Source organism: Manis pentadactyla, chromosome X, assembly GCF_030020395.1.
Source record: "Manis pentadactyla isolate mManPen7 chromosome X, mManPen7.hap1, whole genome shotgun sequence".
Lineage (NCBI taxonomy): Eukaryota > Metazoa > Chordata > Mammalia > Pholidota > Manidae > Manis > Manis pentadactyla.
In genome coordinates this window covers 128489617-128511695 of record NC_080038.1, presented here as the reverse complement: position 1 = coordinate 128511695, position 22079 = coordinate 128489617, and the positions used below count along the sequence as shown (strand labels likewise).

Below are 22079 nucleotides of genomic sequence, written 5' to 3'. Positions count from 1 at the left end.
GCTGCTGACCGCCCCGTGCCGCCTAGGCCCCGGCGGGCCGTCGGTGCCTCACGTGGTTGGCACCAGTCCCGTTGTGGTTCCAGACCCCTCCTAGAAAACTTCCTGTGCTGCTCTGTTCCGGGCTGTTCCGTTTTCTCTGACGTTGCATGTTTTGTTTGCACGTGACTTCCAGTAGGTCTCTGCCAAACTTCTCTCTCTTGCACCATTTTGAGGACTTGGATGACCACTCTTTGCTTTATGCCTTATTGATGATCATGAGCAAATGTGATCTTTTTTCTTCACTCTCACTGCCATTATTCTGTACTTGTTTCCTTTTTTCGACAATCAGTATTGAATGCGGGCCTGCCACTTGCTCAACACCTTTAAATCAGGGAATAAGGCAGACGAGGTTCCTGCTCTCCGGGAGATAACGTTCTAGTGAGGGGAGATACACAATAAATAGCGAAGAAAATTGTTGGATAGAAATACTATGCAGAAAAATTAATAACTGGATGTACTGGGTAATGGGAAACGTGTACGAGATACGTTCGGACAGCAGAGAGAGTCCCGAATCTTAGAAGTCTTTGGAAGCCGGGGCATCTGTTACTTAAGAATGGAAGAGGACACAGATTTTAGACTCAGGTCTAGTTCTTTGTGTTTCATTACTGATCATGTTGGATTTCATGGCACTATAAAAAGTTCCCCGTGTGACTTCGTTGTTACTGAGATTGATGAACAGGAACAGTTAGTTAATAAGGCCACTGATGAACTGTTTGCATGATTAGCAAAGCACTACCTGAGCCAGATAATTTCACCAACACCAAAAAAACAAAACTAGATCTTCAAAATCTGCCCTTGGAAGAGGGAAGCAAACAGGAGGTCGATACTTTGGCTGTGTGCTCCGACGAGGACCAAAATTGTCAGCCTGGTTTGGAAAAGGAAGATACCATCAGTGATGGAACTTCCAAAGGTGAAGAAGGAAAAGCTGATGTGTTAGGCTCTTTGTTAGCAGAAAAAACTAATGATTTGCTGAATCAGTTCGCCTGTGATACAAAAGAGAAGTGGAATTCTAAAACTGAGGTAATCGGACCATCACCTGAATTCTCATTAGGCAGAATTCTTGACAAAAACCAGAGAGCTATTTTGCATAGTGCCATTAGGCAGAAATTTCCTTTCTTAATAACTGTAGGAAAGAGCAATGAAATTGTTGTAAAACCAAATCTTGAGTATAAAGAACTTTGTCACTTGGTATCTGAAGAAGAAGCATTTGACTTTTTTAGATATTTGGATGCCAAGAAAGAAAAGTCCACATTTACCTTTAAACCTGATACAAACAAAGAGCACAGAAAAGCTGTCCACCATTTTGTCAACAAAAAGTTTGGAAATCTTGTGGAAACCAAGTCTTTTCCTGTCCGGAATTGCAATGCGGATAATCCAAGTATGATTACAGTAAGATTTCGGGAAAAAGTACACAAGCACAGGAAAAGGTCTCTTCCTGAGTTCCAGGAAAGAAAAGCCATATATACAGCCTTCACCCTACAAAAAGAAAATCTGGAAAAGTTTGAAGCAGTTGGTGTTTTAGCCATCAAACTTGGTGTGATTCCTTCAGAGTTTAGTTATGTAGGACTTAAAGAAAAGAAAGCCATCACCTATCAATCAATGGTTGTTAGAAAAGTGACTCCAAAGAGGTTGAAAAATATTGAAAAAGAAATTGAAAAGAAAAGGATGAATCTGTTCAATATTCGGTCTGCCGATGATTTCCTTAGACTTGGTCAGCTTAAAGGAAATCACTTTGATATTGTCATCCGGAACTTAAGAAACCAAAAAAATGATTCTGCAAACCTGAGAGAGAGAATTTTGGAAGCAATAGAAAATGTTAAGAATAAAGGGTTTGTGAATTATTATGGACCTCAGAGATTTGGGATGGGAAGGAAAGTTCACACAGATCAAATTGGATTGGCTTTGCTGAAGAGTGAAATGGTGAAGTCTGTGAAATTATTTCTCACACCAGAAGTTTTGGATGATCCTGTAAATAGAGCAAAGAAATATTTTCTTCAAACTGAGGATGCGAGAGGCACACTTTCCCTGCTGCCTGAATTCAGAGTCCGAGAGAGAGCGCTGCTGGAGTCCCTGCACCGCTTTGGCATGACAGAGGACGGCTGCGTCCAGGCCTGGTTCTCTTTCCCCCACTCTATGCGCGTGTTCTATGTCCATGCATACGGCAGCAGAGTTTGGAATGAGGCAGTATCTTACAGACTTGCAACCTATGGATCCCGAGTAGTGGAGGGTGACTTGGTCTGTTTGGATGAAGATGTTGACGAGAATGTCCCAAATACCAAGGTTCGTCCAGTAACTAAAGAAGAGGAGACAGCTAATACATATGCGATACGTCAGGTGGTTCTCCCCGTGCTGGGATACAGCATTCAGTACCCGGAGAACCGAGTGGGGCAGTGGTTCCAGGACACACTCAGAAGAGATGGACTACAGACGTGTAGGTTTAGAGTGCCTGCCCTGAAACTGAATGTCCCGGGGTGCTATAGACAGATTTTAAAACATCCCCATAACCTCTCATACCAGCTAATGGAAGAACAAGATATTGATGGCAAAACGGAAAGTTCCCACACTGATGGAGCAACTTTGTCTCTTTCGATCTCTTTTGATCTTGATGCTTCGTGTTATGCTACCGTTTGTCTGAGGGAAGTCATGAAGCATGACTTTTAAAACTGATACCCTTGGTACAGTCGTGTATATGTCACTCCTTAAAGGCAAGGGAGCCAAAGGACCTTCAGCATCTCCCCTGTGTTGGGAGCTTTCTATTATTATCTCCTTTAGTTAAACAACATCCTGGTGAAGCAGGAATTTAATGCTGACGTTCCAGAGGACATACAGCTACTGAGGGGCAAGATCTGCTTTGAAGACTCCAGAGCCAGTGCTCTTTCTAGTATCTCATGTTTCCGTGACCGTTATGCTGCACTATATGGTTACAAACTTTCTGGACTATTAGACGCACATAATATGCAACGTAAGAAAAATCATTTTGGAGTAAGGTGTGTATCCTCTAGTTCCTTGCTTAGAATGTAGATGAAACTAGGTTGTAATGAAAGCATATGGTTGGAGAAAAAGACGGATGAAACATTTTGTTAATTATTCTCATTCTTTTATATTTTTGAAAGTATTGATGAGCATAATGCAACAGGGAAATATGATCCTTCTATTTATGATAGCTACCCCAGGGTAGTTTACCTCTGAGTAAGTAATCTTTGATGAAGATTGAAATAAAGTATTTCATACAGTTTCTTTATCTTGAAAAAAAAATTCTTGCCTGGGAATGGAGTGTAAAGCATTTTTAGAAATATTCAAAACATGCATCTCCGTTCCTCAATGAGAACCAAAGCTGAGGATGTGACGTTTATAGGACATGTCAGTGGAAAAGATTACTTTTCTTAAAATACGTTTCTTAAACGATAGGTAAAACAGCAAACGGATGGGAACCTACAACTGGGAGACATCACAGGAAGAGGGAAATATGATTTTTATTATAAACATATGCGTTTTATTATTTCTCCCAGGGAGGATCAGGATTGGGGATCTGCAGCTGTGAAAGGGCAAGGAGAGAGCAGTATGTTTAGACCTGTCACTTTAAAATATACCTTCTCCTGCTTTGCTGCTGCAGTTCTCCAAACAAGGCCCTCTCGGAGGCTGCACACAGGCAGAGATGAATATCCATGTGAAACAAAGGGCTGGCAGGCAGCTCCTCTTGCCCTCCCAACCACATCTACAGCGTAGCTTGGCTTGGCACCACCCCCACCAGGAACCAGCAACTTCCCTGGGCTCAGGCTTTTGGGCCACTGTTCTGCCAGCTTGAATGGTGGAAATCACCAGTGACACCCCTGTCTCCCACAAGCCTGGTCCGACCTGCTAGCCAGTCTGGTTGGTTCTTTCTCAATAAGTGTCCCCCGACGAGGGCAAGCATGAGAAGCTACTGCTTAGCGGGCCACCTATGTGTTATGGACACGTCTACTTTCATCTACACCACTTCCCCATAATAGGAGCAAGAGGAGGAGACCAGGTTGACAGAAGGCATTTGGAGGCTCAAAGACGTGAGGTTTCTTGCTCAGGGTTACACAGCACCTAAGTGGCGGAGTCCAGGATTGGGATTTGAACCCAGTTGTGTCTGGCTCTGAAGCCCTGGCCTGTGCCATAGGTCACACTGTCTCCCCATTTTCTTGGCCTCTGGCCTAGACGAAGTGTGAAGCACTGTATGTCTGCATTGTTGCAACACCCTGGGCCGAGCAACTCCAACTGCTGCACAGAGTCACAGGCATCAGCCACCAGTGCTTCCTTCTGGACATTTCTAGGGTCCTCTCTATTGCCTGTGGATCATATTCCAAAGTCCTCTTTGTGGCACTGGACACACACCCCTGAGGCCACCTTTATCTCCAGCTTTTCTCCAACAACTACTCTCCCTCCCTTTATCCTCACTGACCCCTCACTGGCCGAGTTCATTCCTCCACCTAGAACACCTTTCACCAGCTGCACCTCCTTCCCAAACCATTACCTTCTCCCCACATCAAGCTGACTACTACTTCTCCTCTGGTGCCTGGTACCATGTTAGGCACAAAGAGGTGCCCAGTCATTTCTGGCCTGTTCTGACTTGGTTCTATAATGTAGCACGCTAATAGGGTTTCCCCCAAAGAGGAGGGCCTATGGGAAAGGAGGGGACCTAATGAAAGCAATTACTTTGTTCACAGCAATGCCCACATCTCAACAACAGCCTGAGCTGGCCCTTCAGAGAGCTGAAAGTGCTGGATCAGGCCTTTCAGCCAAGCGATTTGGTCCATTTGTACCCTCATCTTCCTTGTGGCATCCAGAGGCAAAGCCCTGGCTGAAGCTGGAGTGACAGGCACTTTATTACTCACATGTCATCGCCGACTCGGGACTGCTCTGCCAACAAGAAGGCGAGTTCTCCAGCCACTTTGCAAATGACTGAATTATGGGTTTACTCAATCTTTCACACTGCCAGGCTCAACATTTTCGTTTACTCCTCTCGTTACCCTTGGCATGGTTTCCACACTGGGGAAGGCAGAACTCTCCCAGGCTCACATCCCCCCTAGGGACTCTAAAAAATACCTTGCCTCAGACTTCAGATCTTCTTTGCTTCAGAGGAATCTCTAACCCTACCCCTGCCTACCCTCCTGCCCAGGCCACTGTTGGGGTCTCAGGCCTACAGAGAACATTGAGTCCATGTCCACATCTTGGTCCTTGTTTATAAACCGTTTCCTAGTGAAATACCACCATCTGGGGAAACAAGTCTGTCAGGAAATCATTTCAGGCAAAAATCAAATCCACAGCACTCCGCACAAATAACCAACAGCTCGCAAAGCCCTTCAGTGGGACTCTTAAGACCTGCCATTTGGAAGGGAGGCCAGGATGTAGAGCGTAAACATCTGGTGTTCTACAGGGCTGGCCTGGGGGCTGTGCAGATGTGAGAAGCCATGGTCTTGGTGGCCTGGCCTCTGAGTACCTTCTCTTTATTTTTTATTTTTTTTGTTTTCAGGACTCATTTTTGGCCACCAGGGCACTGAATCACCCAGACCTCAATTAACACTGGAAATGCTACTCAAACAGACTGACTATTTATCAAGGTGATGGGCCATTTTCACTGACTACTTCGAGTATTTATTTTTTTAATTAGCCAAAGTGCTAATTTGCTTAGCACTCCCTGGCATAATTGGTGTTGAGAGGTCTTTGAATCTTCACATGGTCCCTTTTGTCACTCACTTTCCAACTGATGCTAGCTCCTTGGGCATTTTACAGAAATGGATTAACTCTGTACAGTCCAACACCTTTCCTTCCTGAAAGCAGTGTGTAAACAAGAACCTTGACACCTGGAGTATTTCAAAAAGAAGATGATGTTAACAATAGTGGACTCTCCTCAAAACACCTTTCATTGAAAGGGTGCAGCGTGTTTCACAAATGTTAACTACTTAAATCTCCCAACACACCTGCATCCTGAATAAGCGCCGTCCAGAGAGCTCTCCCTGGATGAAATGGAGTCCCATCTAGAGTAAAATTCCCATGTGGAAGCTGTAATTGCTGGAGTTGCAAGTTGATGGACAGTTTTTGGTTAACATCCAAACTTTTGCTAACATTGTAACGGGATCTTCATTGGAATTCCGCGTGGATCATGATCTCCCTTTTCCCCCCGTCTAATTGGAAAGATGATGCTTCTCGGTCTGTGTTTCTCACGTGTAACCTATGGTCTGTAAGGTGCCTTCACTTTTCCACTGGCTAGTTTAAAATGCAAGAACAGCAAGGGCTTATGGCTGGTGAGGATCCCAGCCAGCAAAAAGGCAAATAGAAGGTGGAGGCAGAGGCTCACTGAATTCATTCAGGCTTAAATGTTAAAAATTCCGCAGAGGTCAACTAAGAGAACTGGGAGTACTACTAAACCACTGCTGCCACAGCCTGGGCCAAAAGGGTTGCAGCTCTATGCCAAGACCTAAAGCAAGGTAAAGGGAATCCAGCCACAGGTATAAGTAGGGAGAAGTGACTAGAGCGGGGACAGATGAGAAACCTAGCTGGACGACGTCACACCAGCCTGGCCTGTGTCCTAGTCCCAACATTCAATTAATAACACATTGAGAATTTCCCAGTCTGCCTTACTCCCCAGCTAAAGGCACTTTCCCTGTAACCCTTTCAACAAAATGGCCAGCCTCAAGAAGCTCAGCATGAAGTGGATTCCTAAGGTGTTGGCCCCAGGGGAACTGCTGGGTTTGCTCCTTTGAAGTGTACACCAGGGCTCTCCCTCCCTTGGGGAATCTTGATTTACTGGGTAGCTGGCCTTGGTAAAGCCTTCAGGGCTACTCTGTAATCTTTGTTTTGCCCCTAGTCATCTGTGCCTCCATTCACTGAAATGACAAATCCAACAGGATGCCTTTGCAATATGTCTTTACAGAGGTACAGGCCCTCAAGTGTGAACTTTTTACTTCCTTGCCCTGTCTTCAAATGTATCTATGTGTGCATGTTTCTTCACTTCCCCCCAGTGTCAGCAAGGAGTGTCCTTCCTCATCTCCAGTGTCTTGATAGCAATCCCTCCCCATTTCTGAGCCCTTGCTACATGGTTCATCATGTCTGCCTCCTAGGGCTTCCACCTTTTCCTCTCTGTTTCCCCCTCTCCAACCACCATAATTATACTTAAGTCTCAATTTGGGGGAGGTCATCTTCTTCCACGTACTCTTTAAATGGGTTCCACAGAGTTCTGTGCAAAGCTTATTCACAATCTCCCTATTGATCTCATGCATTCCCACTGTTCAAATAGCTCCTAAAACACCAGCTACCCCTCAAATATCCACAGCTCTGTCCCCTCATTTTCTTAGAGCTCCAGGCCCATATTTCCAAATGCTTACTGTTGATAACTCCATATAGATAGATATCCCATAGGTCTTTCAAACTCAGCATGTCCAAATTGAAGGCATCTTTCCTGCTTCCCACTCTCAACCTGTTTCTTTACTTTTTTCCTCTTTCAATTGATAACAACAGCATCCACCAAGACACCAAAACCTGGGAGTCACCATGGATAACTGATTGTCCACATTACATTGCACGCCCACCTGTCCATTCTACTTCCTTAATATCATTGGTAATTCCATTCTTGCTCTCTACATTTTAGTAGTGATTTAGTCATATCATGTCAATGCTACCTGCTTAACAATTCCCGTGCCTTTGTTCTTTATTCACCTCCCAATTACACTATTTTAATAGTCAACTAACTGATCTGTTTGCTTCCTCTATGCCCCTCAAATCTGTGCGCACATACTAGAGACAGAGTGGACTATTTCTTCCTCTGGACTAACCTAGCATATTATCTTCCCTCTACCATAATAGCACATATTATATGTTGTAATCCTCTGCTTACATGTCAGTGAGTCTCCCACTGGATTTAGAGCTGCTTGAGGCCAGGCTTACTCTTTCATTTGACTCATCTTTAATTCAGAGTAAATTAATGCATGTGATTCTATTTCACTGCATCTAATAGAAGGACAGCAAAAGACTCTGCTGCTACATCTACCAGAATGGCTAAAATTTAAAAAGGCAGTTAGTCCTAAGTGTGGAAACAATTGGATTTCTCTTACATTGCTAGGCAGAGTGTAAATTGGTACAAACACATTGGAAAACTATTTGGCAGTATCCTGTGAACAAGCAAAATTTGCTCCTAGATATATTCCCAACATCAAAGCAGATGCATGTGTACCAAAAAGACAAATATAAGAACATTCATTCACACTGCACTATTCACAGCAATTCCCAACTAGAAACAACACAAATGCCACTAAGAATAGAATACTATAAAGCATTGAGAAGGAAAGAGTTATTTCTATTAAAAAATGGATAGCTCTCACAAACATAATGCTGAGTGAAAGAAGCCAGATACAAAAGAATATATACTATAGAATTCCATTCATATAAAGTTAAAAGGCAAAATTAACCAATGGCATTAGTTGTCAGATTAGTGACTACCCTTGGAGGGGACTAAGTGACTGGGAGGGGACATTAAGGGACTTCTAGAATGCTAGTAATACTTTCTTTATTGATCTGGGTAATAGCTACATAGATGTGTTCAGATTGTGGAAACCCATCAAGCTGATCCTTCTGATGGAGTCCATTTTTTATGGGTATATTGTATTTAAGTTTAAAAAGTATATCTTGAACAACATTAACCATCCTTTCAAATTTTAAGAGTTCCTCTGGTTTGGAAAATTTTTTGGTATTCCATTTATGGGCTGCCTCTTGATTCTCTCCTCCACTTCACCATTACTACTTCATCTCTCGTGTTGGTCTATTGCCATTCTCCAAACAGGTCTCTGTGTCTCATTTGTCTCTTTTCATCCATACTCAGTTCATTCTCTATACTAAAGCCCATATCTGATCACATCCTACTCCTCTACTCAAAATCCTTTAGTGGCTCCTTTTCGTGGAACAAAAGTCACCAGAATGTAGTAACTGATTGGAAGACAAGATCTGAGAGAGAGAGAGAGAGAGAGAGAGAGAGAGAGAGAGAGAGAGAGAGAGAGAGAGAGAGAGAGAAGTCAGCAAGGACACTTTGCAATTAGGAAACCTAATCATGGTATCCTGAACAAAAATTTTAAAGGCAAGAAGATGAGTAAGTCTTGGAGGGGAATGATGAGCTCATATTACAACATACTGAGTTTGATGTCAGTGGCTAATGAAACTGGGTGGAGGATCCAGGTCTAAACACCTAGATTCAACATCCTGGCAGATGGGTAAGTAGGGAAAAGTAGTAAATACCTAACATCAGACCTATACAAAGGGAGACTCATTCTGAGGAACAAGGAATGAGTGTTCATCAATAATTTGACTCTGAGGGAAGTTATCCTCAACTATAGTGATAACACCCAAAACTGAAATCAATGCAGCAAATATTAGCTATGCTCTGCTACCTCAATGCCCTACTCCTCACCTCTTCCCTGTGCATTGCTACTGGTCAGGACCTACAGCTGGAAAGGCCACCCAGGAGCTGCAGTGACTCCCAGTGTCCTGTGGATCTACCTGTGTGGCCTGTCTAATCTGCAGACTCCAGGGCTGGGACTTTCTCCCATTAGAGGCTCTAATAGCCAGGAGGCAGCAGAAGAAACCCCAGTCCAATCTCAAATCCTCAGCAACTCCTCAGATATTTAGGGCTGGAAAAAAGACACTGTTCCCTCGACTCTATTATGCCAGCAAGGGCAGGGTCTTGAGGCCCTTCTATGGACCTCACTCTCAGAAAGTACCACCTCTCAGCACCAACCCCTTTTAGATCAAAACTCTCCTTTTACACTCTGTTTTCAGTAAGTTTGCCAACTCTTTATTCTTAAACCTAGAACAGCTCTTTTCTGGTGTTTGTTATATATTGCCAAAGTGCATTGGGGGAAGAAGCAAGTTATAATATATGTATAGTATGTTCCTGTTTTAATTATAAGAAATATATGTATTTCCATGCTAAGCACATGTGGATATATGTATATACATGAAAAAAACTGGAAGGAAATATATCAAAATGCTAATAGTAAGTATTGTTTAGAAATGAAATTATTGGTAGTTTTATTTTTCTTTGTGTTTTTCTGTGTCATACCATTTAAAATGCATATATATTAATTTTTAAACAAGCAGTAAATCCCCCAATATCCATTTTCATTCAAATATTGTAAAAAGTTTCCACTTCCTGTATGGTAGAATAAGCTGTTAATAGAACAACCCCCCTGAATGTAACAACTGTAATCTCTGAGAGAAATACAAAAAGAAAAAAGAAAGAAGCCCAGAGATTCTGGAGAGAAAAAGAAAAACAGGCCGATTTTGGATGTGAACTAAAACTGGAAAGGACTGGCATGGGGTGAGTTTCCATTTTCACAGCTTTAGCCAGAGCACAGATACTGTTGTAGTGCGGCACAAGACAGCGAGAACTCCAATAACCAGCCATCTTTCTGGCCTGAAGAAAGAGATATCAGAACCCAGGTAACTTCAGCCACTTGAAAATGCCAGTGGAATCCTGAAAAGGAGAGAAGCAGAATCAGAAAGCCCTGTATTCTGTGCATAAAGTCAGCCAAGGTCTCTGGCTGACCCCTGGGCCCTTGAACCATGGGTGCCTGGGGCAGATACAAATCACATTACAGCTTGGGCTAAAAGATTTGAATTGATAATTGAGCTGATGTCCTCCATAAAAAGACAGAGTTTGCAGTCTGAGGCTAACCAAGTTAATTGCTTGCTAAACCAAAAACATCAACACTTTTTGGAGACATATACTAGAATCCAGAGTCTCCACAACCTAACAATTACAATGCCTGGTATACAATCCGAAATTACTCAACATAACAAAACAAAAGCAACAACAGGAAAACATAACCCACCCATTCTCAAGAGAAAAGGCAATCAGCTGAGTTCAACACAAAGATGACCCAGATGTTGAACTTATCACACAAGGACTTTAAAGAAGCTATATAACTACTCTCAATGAGGTAAAGGAAAATATGCTTGTATTGAATGGGAAAAAGAAGGAAATCTCAAGAGAAGAAATAGAAACTAGAAAAAAAATCAATAAAATCCTAAAACTGAAAAATACAGTCTCTGGGAAGAAAACCCTGAATGGTCTCAAGATCAGAATGGAAAAGACAAAAAGAGTCAGTGAACATGAACATAGATCAATAGAACTTCTCCAGTCCAAAGAAGAGAGGAAGCAAAGATAAGAAAATAAAGTGAGCAGTGCCTCTGGGATCTGTAGGACAATATCAAAAGATCTAACATACAGGTCCCAGAAGGAGAAAAGAGAGAAGAAAGAAAATTTTTTTAATAATGGCCAAAAAGTCCAAAATTTGGTGAGTCCCAAACAAGATAATCATGAAAAAAACCATACCAGATACATCGTTATCAAATGAATAAAAGCGAAGGATAAAAAAATAAATCCTGCATATAGCCAGAGAGAAAACAAAATATTATATTGAAGGAAGTAATGATTCAAATGACCACAGTCTTCTTATCAGAAACAATGCCGGTCAAAAGACTATGGGATATCTTTAAAGTGCTGAAAGAAAAATTGTCATCCTAGAATTCTATAACCAGTGAAAAGATCCTTCAAGAGTGCATATGAAACAAGGACATCTTCAGATAAAGGAAAACTAAGAAAACTCATTGTCACTAGACCTGCACTATAAGAAATAAGTTCTTTAGACAGAAGGGAAATAATATCAGGGAAATTCAGATATTCAGGAAAGAATGAAGAACATCAGCAATAGCACACAAATATAATCTCAATAGTCAGGAAGTATTTATTTAGTCAAATGTCTAGATATAAAATACTAAAAGTGGCTTAAAAAAGTGTCAAAGGCATTGATTGAAAAGACAGAACTCACACAATATCAGTAAAGTCAGAAGCAGTTTCCTACTATTGAAGACATCTCCCTTCTAAGAAGAAGTCTCCCTTCTTCTTCACTGTAAACATGGGGAGGCTTTTACCAGTGTGGATGGAGGAGGTATCTCAGAGCTGACCCAGAACAGATCCTTTCATATCTGCCTCAGGGAGGTCTTTGCCTTGTAATGGTCTGACTTGGGATGGCAACCTTCCTTTTCAGGGCCATTTTTTACTAAATATTAAATCTTGCTTTTTCCCTTATCCATAGAGGGTACGCATATAGCCCTGGACAGCCATAACTGCTAGATATATCTAGGTTTTGACATGTGAATTACACATCGGACTCAAATGTGCTCATTAAATCGTACTGAATTCAAATGGAATAAATAAAATCATGAGACAATATTTGAAAACAATTGCAAAAATGATTTAAAAACAATTCTGACAGAATCGTAGTTAAAGTATAACATCTGTACAATGTTAATGCAAACTGGTTTAACCCTCTTGGGAAGCAAAATATAAATAAGAACTAAAAAATGTTCATTCTACTCTGGAAATTTCATTCACTGAAAAAACTAACAGGAACAGCTGCATATGAGAGTATTCAATGCAGTATAATTGTGAATAGTGTGAGACTGGAAAGAACCATTCCCGATAAGAGGTGAAGGATTAAGCAAATTACTGTCCATTAATGGAATAGAATATTAGGCAACTATTGAAATATGTTATGTGAAAAACAATAGCTATAAAAATGTGTGTACTCTGCTGCTCGGTAATAAAAGTAAATTATACAAATATCTGTTTATCAGGATTACGACTATGCACATACCTATATTAATTCATTTGAGAAACCTTATTGAACATCTGCTGTGTGCCAGGTGTTGTGCTACATATAGGAATCACAAAGGTGAAAAGACATGGTCCCCTGCACTGGAGGAAGTTCAGTCTAAGTGGAAGAAGTTATACAAACAAACAGAAAGGTGTTACAATTCACAAAATGTTTTTGGAGGGTGGAAGGCCCATTAAAGACTGCTGCAAAAGTGAGAGAAGACTTCACAGAGGGGCTGCACATATGTGGACAATAATGAAAGGGAATGTGGAGAAAAGAAACCAGTTGTATTAGGGCAGAGAGATTAGGAGTGCTTTATCTTTGTGCTTTCAAATTTCCTAAAATGTGAACAGTTTTTGTAATTTAGAAAAGGAAATGAAAAAATGAAAGCCTCTATATCTGGCCATTGTGAAATAAACCACAAACATCTTGTACAAATAAAGAAAATAAATTGTAAAAGAAAATAAAAAAGGCTCTTTAGACATTTGCCTCCTTTTCATGTCACATAAGGATGGGACAGACAGCTCCCTGAGTGAGCAGCAGCAACTGCTGGGCCCCCAGAGTGACCCTGCATTTAAAATATCCACCCCAAATGGTGGCTGACTTACCTCCTTGCACTGGAAATATTAGTAGACTGGAGTCTTTGGTTTTGGGGTTTAATTTTGTTTTTTTACCTGAAGCTAGGAAGTGGCCGTGCCAGCAAACACCTCAGATTTTCCTTTGGGAAACCACTTAAGTGGGTTGAATGGTGGCCCTGCAAAAGTAACTGTCCATGTCCTATTTTCTCCAGAAACCGTGAGTGTGACTTGATTTGGAAAAAGGATCTTTGCAGATGTACTTAAGGATCTTGAGATCATTCTAGATTTAGGGTGGGCCCTAAATCCAATGACAGGTGGCGTTTTAAGAGAAAGGAGGAGGGAGATTTGGGACACAGCACATAGGGGAGAAAGCAATGTGAAGATGGAAGCAGAGATGTCATGCAGCCGCTGCCAAGACAAGGAATGCCTGAAGCCACCAGAAGCTGGAGGAGGCAAGGAAGGTATGGTGGTTAATTTTAAGCATCAATTTGGCTAGGCCACGGGATGCCCAGATATTTGGTCAAATATTATCCTGGGTGTTTCTGCCAGGGTGAGATTAATTTAAATCAGTGGACTTTGAGTAAAGCAGATTGCCCTCCACAATGTGGGTGGGCTTCCTTCAACCTGTTCAAAGCCTGACTAGAATGAAAAGACTAGCCTCCAATAAGCAAGATTGAGTTCTTTCAGCAGACTGCCTTTGAACTCCATCTGGGGCATCAGCTCTTCCAGGTACTATAGCAAACTGCCTTCAGACCACCTGGAACATAGACTCTCTTGGGTCTCCAGCCTGTCAGCCCACTCTGCAGATTTTGGTCTTGCCAGCCTTCATATTCCATATAACAGATCTCCTGATCTCTATGTATATATCCTATTGGTTCTGTTTCTCTAGAGAAGCCTGGCTAACACAAAAGGATACTACCCTAGAGGCTTCAGAGGGAGCATGGGCCTGGTGACACCTTGATTTCAGACTCCTGGCTTCCAGAACTGTGAGAGAATGCATTCCCATGGTTTTAAGCCATCCAGTTTGTGGTAATTTCTACGGCAGCCCTTGGAAACAAAGACAATCACCAATGGCCTCTGATTTTTCAAGGACCTGGGCCAGGGGCCCTTGGGAACACTTTCAGAAACTTGGATTTCCCTGGGTCTTTTTAATCCCAGCATATGGGTCAGAGACATGTGTAGGGGTAAGAAAGCACAATGTCATGGAAACACCCACACAGACTTGGATTCAAAATCTGGTTCTAGAATTTACCATGTGGATGGGATTAAGAACCTCAACCCCTATGAAGATTTTTCCTCATCTAAGCCAATGAGGCTACCTCCAGTCTTCTGGGGTCCTCTGAAAAATAGAGATGATGTTGGTAATGTGCCTGGCCCACAATAACAATGATGAATTGGGTCTCTTTTCCACCCCACCCTCCCCAGAGCCTTAGGAAAACTCAGTAGACAATGCTTCTTCCAATCCTCCCATCTGGCTTGACATCCTTTGACTCCAGCCAGGATGCCTTGATCCATTTCTCCCAGCAGGTATAGTGAGCACCCCATTCCTGCCTCAGTGTTTTACACCCCTTTCCCCACCTACCAAAATCCTGTTCCTCCTGAAAGATGCAGCTCATGCTCCCCTGTTCCAGGAAGTCTGTCAGCACCCAGCCCAGGGTCCTCCCTCCCTCCTCTGAACTAGAATACACATTCTCTGAACACCTCCTCAGACACCATGAGCACCACCTTACGTTGCTTCTCTTTCTCTGTGCTGCCAGTTCCCAGCATGCAGTCAGGCGCTGTTTGGGAATTGGAAGTTACTTCCCATTGAAACAATGTTGGACTAGCCAAAAGTGCGCTCAATACTCTACTGGGCTGTGATCTTCTGTAAAGCAGGCCTCACATCCATCCCAAGTGTTATAATTATGATCCATATGCATAAGGAGAAGCCATTTAGATGGACACCCCTCTATTCCAGCTGCACCATCTTGCAGAGCCGCCTCCTGGGCTGATAGCAGGTTCCCTTTAGGGCCCAGCAAGGCTACCTGTCCCCCAGAGCCATGGGGCTTCCTGGGAGTCTGACTCACTGTGCTCCAAGGGGCTTCAGAGCCCGCAGGGCCAGTGCTCTGCTGCCAGGCAGGCCCAGGACCAGACCACCCACACGGGGGGCTAAAGGTTTCAAGAGAGAGGCCACTGGTCCCCTCAGGCACCTGCACAGAGCTGAACCAGCCCAGCAGGCAGCAAGCACTTCCCCAGGTGCAGCAGGGAGGAGCAGGCTCCTTGCCCTTGTTTGTGGCCCATTGCAGACAATGCCCCTCCCACTGCTGCAGAGGACCTGCCCCCACGTAGAGGCCAGAGTGAGCCCGGGCACCTTGCTGGGCAGGGCCGCGTTTTCAGCCCCGACCCCAGCCTCACCCTCACTTGTGCTTTCACTGGGGTGAGGCTCAGAGATGGCAAATCCCTCCCTCCCACTGCAGTTCAGGGCTGGGGGCTAGGGGCTCTTCCTCTGGCCCACAGGGAGAGAAAGAGTGACTCAGCACTTTGCCTGGGGCTGGATGGACACAACTGAGGTTTGGTGTAGGTTAGCATTTAACCCCTTAAGGCCTGTATTCCATGCTCAGACTAGCACTACCATCAGCACCTGGGAGCTTATTAGAAATGCAGACTCTCAGCCCCTACCCCACACCTACCCATTCAGATTCAAGATCCTCCAGGTGATTTGATTGTGCATTCAAGTTTGAGAAGCAAGCTGCCTTAATTGTTTAAGGCAGAAAGGCTTGAGAGCTGGACCAGCAATCTGATGATTCCCGACAGCCACGATGGGGTCCAGCCATGGTGGAAGCCTAAAACCTTCCGAAGCAAGGCTGGTGTGGAGAAAAGCCAAATTCTCTGTAGCCCAGCCCGACGTTCCAAACACTCAAGAGATGGCGTTTCCAGCTGGGGACTCCTGTGATGCGCGTCCATAAGTCCGGGATTGCCTGCATTTGTATTTGTATTTAACTTTTCAACTGGACTGTAAGGTTTTAAAGGCCTAGGAATCATACTGTATTATGTATGAGTATATACATTATGGGAGAAAAATGGTGTATAATTAATGAGCACAAGCTCTGAAGTAGGTGGAGTTGCCTTCTGGGCGCAGAATTTCTGCTGACTTACTGTGTGGTCTTAGCCATGCATGACACACGGGTCTTGAGGAGTCTCAGTGTCCTCATCTGTATTACTAGGACTCGGGGAAACCTCCCTCCGGGGGTTGTGAGAGGATGAAATGAGTGAACATCAAAAATACACCTGGTAAATAACAGACCCTCAATGAAACAGTCACACCTTTCCCTTTGAATCTCCCTACCCCTCCAGTGCCTAGCTCCAGGCCAGCACATTTTAAATGCTAAATAAAAATATGCTAGGTGATCACTGTTGATGGTCCCAATTAAAATGCATTTCAAATAAATAACGTACTGTTTTTCGAAATATCAAAGCAAATCATCCTTGTGGAAAATTTTCAAAACACAGGAAAGCATAATAAAAATCTAGCTCTTTCCCGGCTGCCACCGAGTCACCTGGAGGCAGAGGCCTGGGTGCATTCAAGATGAGGCCTAGGCAGGCCTCGCTGGTGGAGGTGTGTGGACATAAATAACTGCTTTACAACATGCAGGAGACGCCATCATCCTCGACGGCCTAGCTGGGGGAATCCTTGAAGCTGCCAAAGCCTTAGTTTAGACTAGCTCCAAGCCTGTCTTTGGGTGTTTGTGTCATCCAACTGATGTGCCTCTGGAGGTCAAGGTGGTGGAGGGCCTTTCTGCTGAACATCAGATCAACCTAATTAAGGCTCCTGACCGCAAGAACATAGGGGAACGAGTAGACCTCTGTGAACCTGACAGGGAAACCCCTGTGAAGCGCTTGTCTGTGACTGTGTGGTACTAAAGGACTATGGCAGAGTCTCAGGCCAAGGATGCCATTGAGGAGTATTTCAAATACAAGAGAAGAATAAATAGACTCAGCTCTTGTTGTTCAGAAAAAAAAAATTTGCTATAATACCACCCCTGGCAACATAACATGTTGTTGCTAATATTTTGGGCATTTCCTTCCAGTATTTCTCTCAGAGAGAGAGAAACAGGGAATATAAATATAAGAACCATAATAATTAATCTGTTATCACTGTTGTTTTATACAAAAGTTTGTTGGTCTCTGAAGGCAATGGGCCAGCTGGGTTTCCTTCCTTGCTAAGTGCTGAGGGTGGGAGTTCTGGAAAACCAGTGAAATCGAGACATTTCCCTGGTTCCCTGGCCTCTGTTACTCAGATCTCCAAATGCTATGGGGCTGCCCAACCACATTTTTGGAGACTCTGCATAATGTGTGAAATAACAGATTTGTACTGAGGACAAGTCAAACCCCAATCTATGTTTCAAACTCAATGCCATTTTTTTTTTCAGTGAAATAACGAGGAGTTCAAATAAGGGGCTAGGAGACAAGTGCCTTTGAAAACTTAATTCTGGTTTTGTCTACCACAAACCTTCAAAGCCTGGCAGTTTCCACTTTAATTGGGAGAGAGAGAGGAGGTGCTTGAAACTGAGCAGGAGACGCATTCTTTCATTGATCTAGGGGACAGGAAAGCGTGTTTAGGCAAACAGAAATCTCACACACGCTGGTCCTAAGAGGAGTTGGCATCCTAAATAAGGCAGTGGTGAAGCTCTAAGACACGGAGCCTTCAAATAGCTGGGGATTTAGAAATCAGAATCCTTGTTAGGCCTTACTCAGCTGCCTTCAGGAACAATCTGTTCAGATTCAGGCTGGGATTCCAAAAGCCCTCAGCCCCCACACCCAAAAGAGTTTAGGGACATGGGCCATTGGTCTCTCCTGTCTTTCTCTGCCCAGGCCTGACCCCAAGGCTTTCATGATCTGGTTAAAAGCTGTTTCTCTTCCCTCCTTTGTCCAAATCTTGTTCTTAATCTTGAAGGCTTGAGGTTTGAAGTAGGAAGGCATGGTTTCAATCCCTCATTTCTGCCACTTGTAATGTCTTTGAGGCTTCAGCGGCAAAACTGAACCTCTTGCACCCTCAGTTTCCACATCTGTAAAATGAGGATAATGATATATTACTTTGGCCCTAGGGTTATTGTGAGGATTCACTGAGATAGCCTCCAAAAAGTGGGCACAGAGAGTGTGCATAAATGAGAGCCAGGGTGGAGGATTCCCTCCCCCTCTACCTAACAGATTCTGTCATTTCTTTACCTAATCCAAAATTCACTTCTCTTTCATCTCTTCACCAAATCCTTGATGCTGATTTCATGTCTGGGGTCCAGCCTCTTTTGTTTTCAATTGGTCCAGACCGCTGCTTCTAAATATATCTTTCCCACATCTGCAGCTTGGACCCCATCAAGGGGCTTGGCTCCACATTGAGGCCCTCCCAGACTCATCCCCTACAGCCCCTGTCCCATCCTTTCCAGGGAGCACTTTTATTCACGCCTTCCACTCTTGCCATTTCCCTTTACCGTCATTACTGGGAGGGCCTCCCAGTTTTAAATTTACTAAGCCATCTTTCTTCATTCAAATCCCACTCACTTCAAAAACCTGCTTAAAAAACAAAACAGAAAAAAATAGTAATCAGACTCAAGGTAGGGGGAAAGTGTTCCTTTCACTGTAAGTCAAAGCATAGCTACCCTGAAGAAAGAACAACCAACATTTAAGAAACGATGATCACCCGCACCAGAACCCGGGTAATGGGAAGACATCTTTGGAAGGCATTCAGGCAAGACTGATGGAACCATAAACATGTTCATACTCATTAACCTCATATTTCAATTTCTGGGGGATGACTTTAAGGGAATCATAAGAAATCTGGGTGAAAAGGCCTTTTGCTAATATTCATTGTAGTGTTTGTTACGATTGAGAAACATTGGAAATCACCTAGAAGGCCAACAACATTGGTGTTAAACATTAAATTAAATAATTTATTTATAAATAAATAAACGCATCGAGAAAGGGCTTCTAAAAAAACCAAACAGCAAGATACTAGCAGTGTCTGCGTTTGGGAATTGTACGTTTGAATAGGGAGGAGGTTTTCTTCTTTTTCTTTACTTTTCAAACGTTCTGTAATGTGGTTCTATTACTGTTATAAATATACATAAATTACATGTTACTTCTGTAACTGTATGTCTGAAGCCTCCCTCGAATTAAAGAGTTTCCCCCAAAGAAGGCCCACCACGCAGCTCAGTCAGTCAAACCACCCAGAAACCAACCCGGCAAGAGACCCTATTGCTGGATCCCCTAATGTCAAAGCCAGCGCCTAGGAGATCGGCCTGGTCTGTGCCCTTAAAACCGTTGCTAATTCTCGGGCTTGCAACGCAACACCTGGAGGCGCAGGCGGGAGGCCGGGCGGAGCTGCTCGCGCGGGGCGGGGATGTCCCTAACGGGAGGGGCGGCGGAGCGAGTGGCGCTGGAGTCGGGGAGGAAAAAGCCAGCCGAGGCTCCACACTTCAACAGACGCTGAATTGGAGCAAACACTTCCCAGGAAGAAAGTTTTAGTGGCAATTTGGAAAACTGAAAGAAGCAATTCAGGTGTGTGTTCCTGCAGCGACTGGGAATCAGGGACTTTTCTAAACCGTGGACTGGATTTTGGAGACAAAGGAACTGGATTGGGGGCCGGAGCGCTCCGGGCTGAAAGAGACTGAGAGAAGGAGCCGGAAGGGAACTCAAATTTCCCGCGTGCTGCCTCCTATGTGCCAGACACTTAAAAAACATGATCCATTTAATCCTCAGGATACTCAGTCAGGAAGGTATTATTTGTCCTTGCTTTTACAGCGGCGGGAACTGAGGCTCAGAGAATAACTGTCCAGGGTTACACGCTGGCCAGTGACAGAGCCAGGGGGCAGACCGCCAGCTGTCCCACCCCACGGCCATGCCCTTCCCTCTCGGTCTGCGCCAACCCCTTTCTTTTGAGGATGAGGAAACTGAAAGCTCGGCGGGGGCGGGGAGTGATTCTATCTGGTTGCAGAGTTCGTGAGAGAGAGGGCAGGCTGCGAAGTCCAGTCCTGCCAACCGCAGCTCAGTGCTCTTTCCACTACCCGCCAGGGCCAGCTGCTCACCTTTGCCAGGAGGCCTCTGCCCGACCTGCTGTTTCTACCAGGTTCCCCTTTCCCCAGCAACTTGTGGTTGATTGGGAAACCCTGGTTGATGTCTCTGGGTGCTCTGCAATTTGGGACTCATTGTTAGTAACGTCACTATTATTTTTATTTCATTTGATTGTTCACTTCTCTGTTTCCTCCCCGGCTGGGAGTATTTGTGAAAAAACATGATCTGTGAAGTAAAGAACATGTAACTGAATACATAAAAGCTGTTTGCCCTGGGGCTTTATGTTTGAAACTGAAGTGGGCTCAACCATTGAGTGTATTATCTGGATGATATCTAATACCACCACTTTAGAGTGTGAGAATGAACCCTTTTCTTAAAAGAAGAAAAAAATCAGAAAAGAATATTGACCTTCCTAATGTTTCCCAGCACAAAGAATCCATCTACTGTAGATTCCAAGACAGACCAGACCAATATGTTGACATGCGGGGCTCAGATTTCATTCCTGAAAATCTGGAACTTTATGCTGTATAAATAACATGATCTTTTCCTTCGTTCAAATCAAGGGGGGAAACAATTGCTGGCAGATCTCAGAGTTTGCCCTCCCCCCAACTGTCCCCACAAGTCCTAACTTGCTACCCACAAGTCATGACTTGCATGTTTTCATTTGAAGAGTTTTGAAATGTTCTGGAAATCATAGGGGGAAAGAGAACCAAATCCTCCTGAGAAATACAGTAAGGGGAATTTTTTTTTTTAAGAGAAAACGAACATAAAAGGAAATGTCTTGCATATGTAAGTATATATTGAAATAGTGGGACTTCATGATAAATTTTCTAGCATAGTCTCATCAGATACAGAAACTGTTAGATCTGTCCTCACTTTTCAGAACAAACTGGTGTGCAGAGATGCAATATGCTCAAGGCCAGAGAAAGAACTGGCTAACTTGGACTCCTGGTCACATTCTCACTTCTCTGGGCCAATCAAAAGATCTAAATACCACATTTTAGTCTTTGTAGAACAAATTTCTACCTAAACTCATATAATTTCCTCACAAAAGCATTTGTATTACCAAAGTTATTATGTCATTATAATTCTAAACATGTTTAGATATCTTAGAGTAGTGTTACAGTCACTACTGTTTAAATTGCAGTCAAACCCCCTGGTATGTTTCCCGATTATTCAAAAAACAGGAGAGTGCAGGGCAGGGATCATGTCTTATTGTCCTTCATATTTCCCAGAGTGCTCATCACCATGCCTTGCACCTTGTGCCATTCATATAAACCAGTTAAATGAATAGAAATTACGCTTTGGCTAATTCCTAGGCTGTTACCACGGGTACATTCTCAGAGACAATGGAATGTACTGTAGGCAGATGGAACTGGGCTGGAAGCTGAGTGACCTTGAGTGATTACAGTGTCTTGGGAGTAGAAGCAGGGCCTCTGATAACTGCACTGATTTTTTCCATCCAGACTCACTCCCCTCTAGTCTCTCTTTCACAGTATGCATTCCAGTGTGTTTCCATTGAATTTGGATAAGATCAAGTACAAACTCCCTAGGGTCCTCTGTGGCCTGGCATGCCAACCCTCTTCCCCAGGTGTCCCCACTCCTCCCCACCTCAGCCCTGTGCTGGAGCCACAGCAACTGTCTTGTGTCTTTGCTCCCCCCACCCCTCCACCCAAGGCCACACTGTTAGGTGCCTCCATGCTTCTCCCTTGACCACCACCTCTCACCCCTTCCTGTGTAGTGAACC

The 22079-nt window shown here is 43.7% G+C and overlaps 1 protein-coding gene across 1 annotated transcript; it reads left to right on the top strand.

Annotated features, from left to right (window-relative positions):
• Positions 1-535: 535 nt before the first annotated feature.
• On the top strand, positions 536-3294 carry LOC118935163 (pseudouridylate synthase PUS7L-like). Its single transcript, XM_036931247.2, has 2 exons — positions 536-621; positions 765-3294. Exons 1-2 carry the CDS (start codon positions 593-595, stop codon positions 2698-2700), a joined length of 1965 nt encoding a protein of 654 aa, XP_036787142.2. The 5' UTR covers positions 536-592; the 3' UTR covers positions 2701-3294.
• Positions 3295-22079: the final 18785 nt, after the last annotated feature.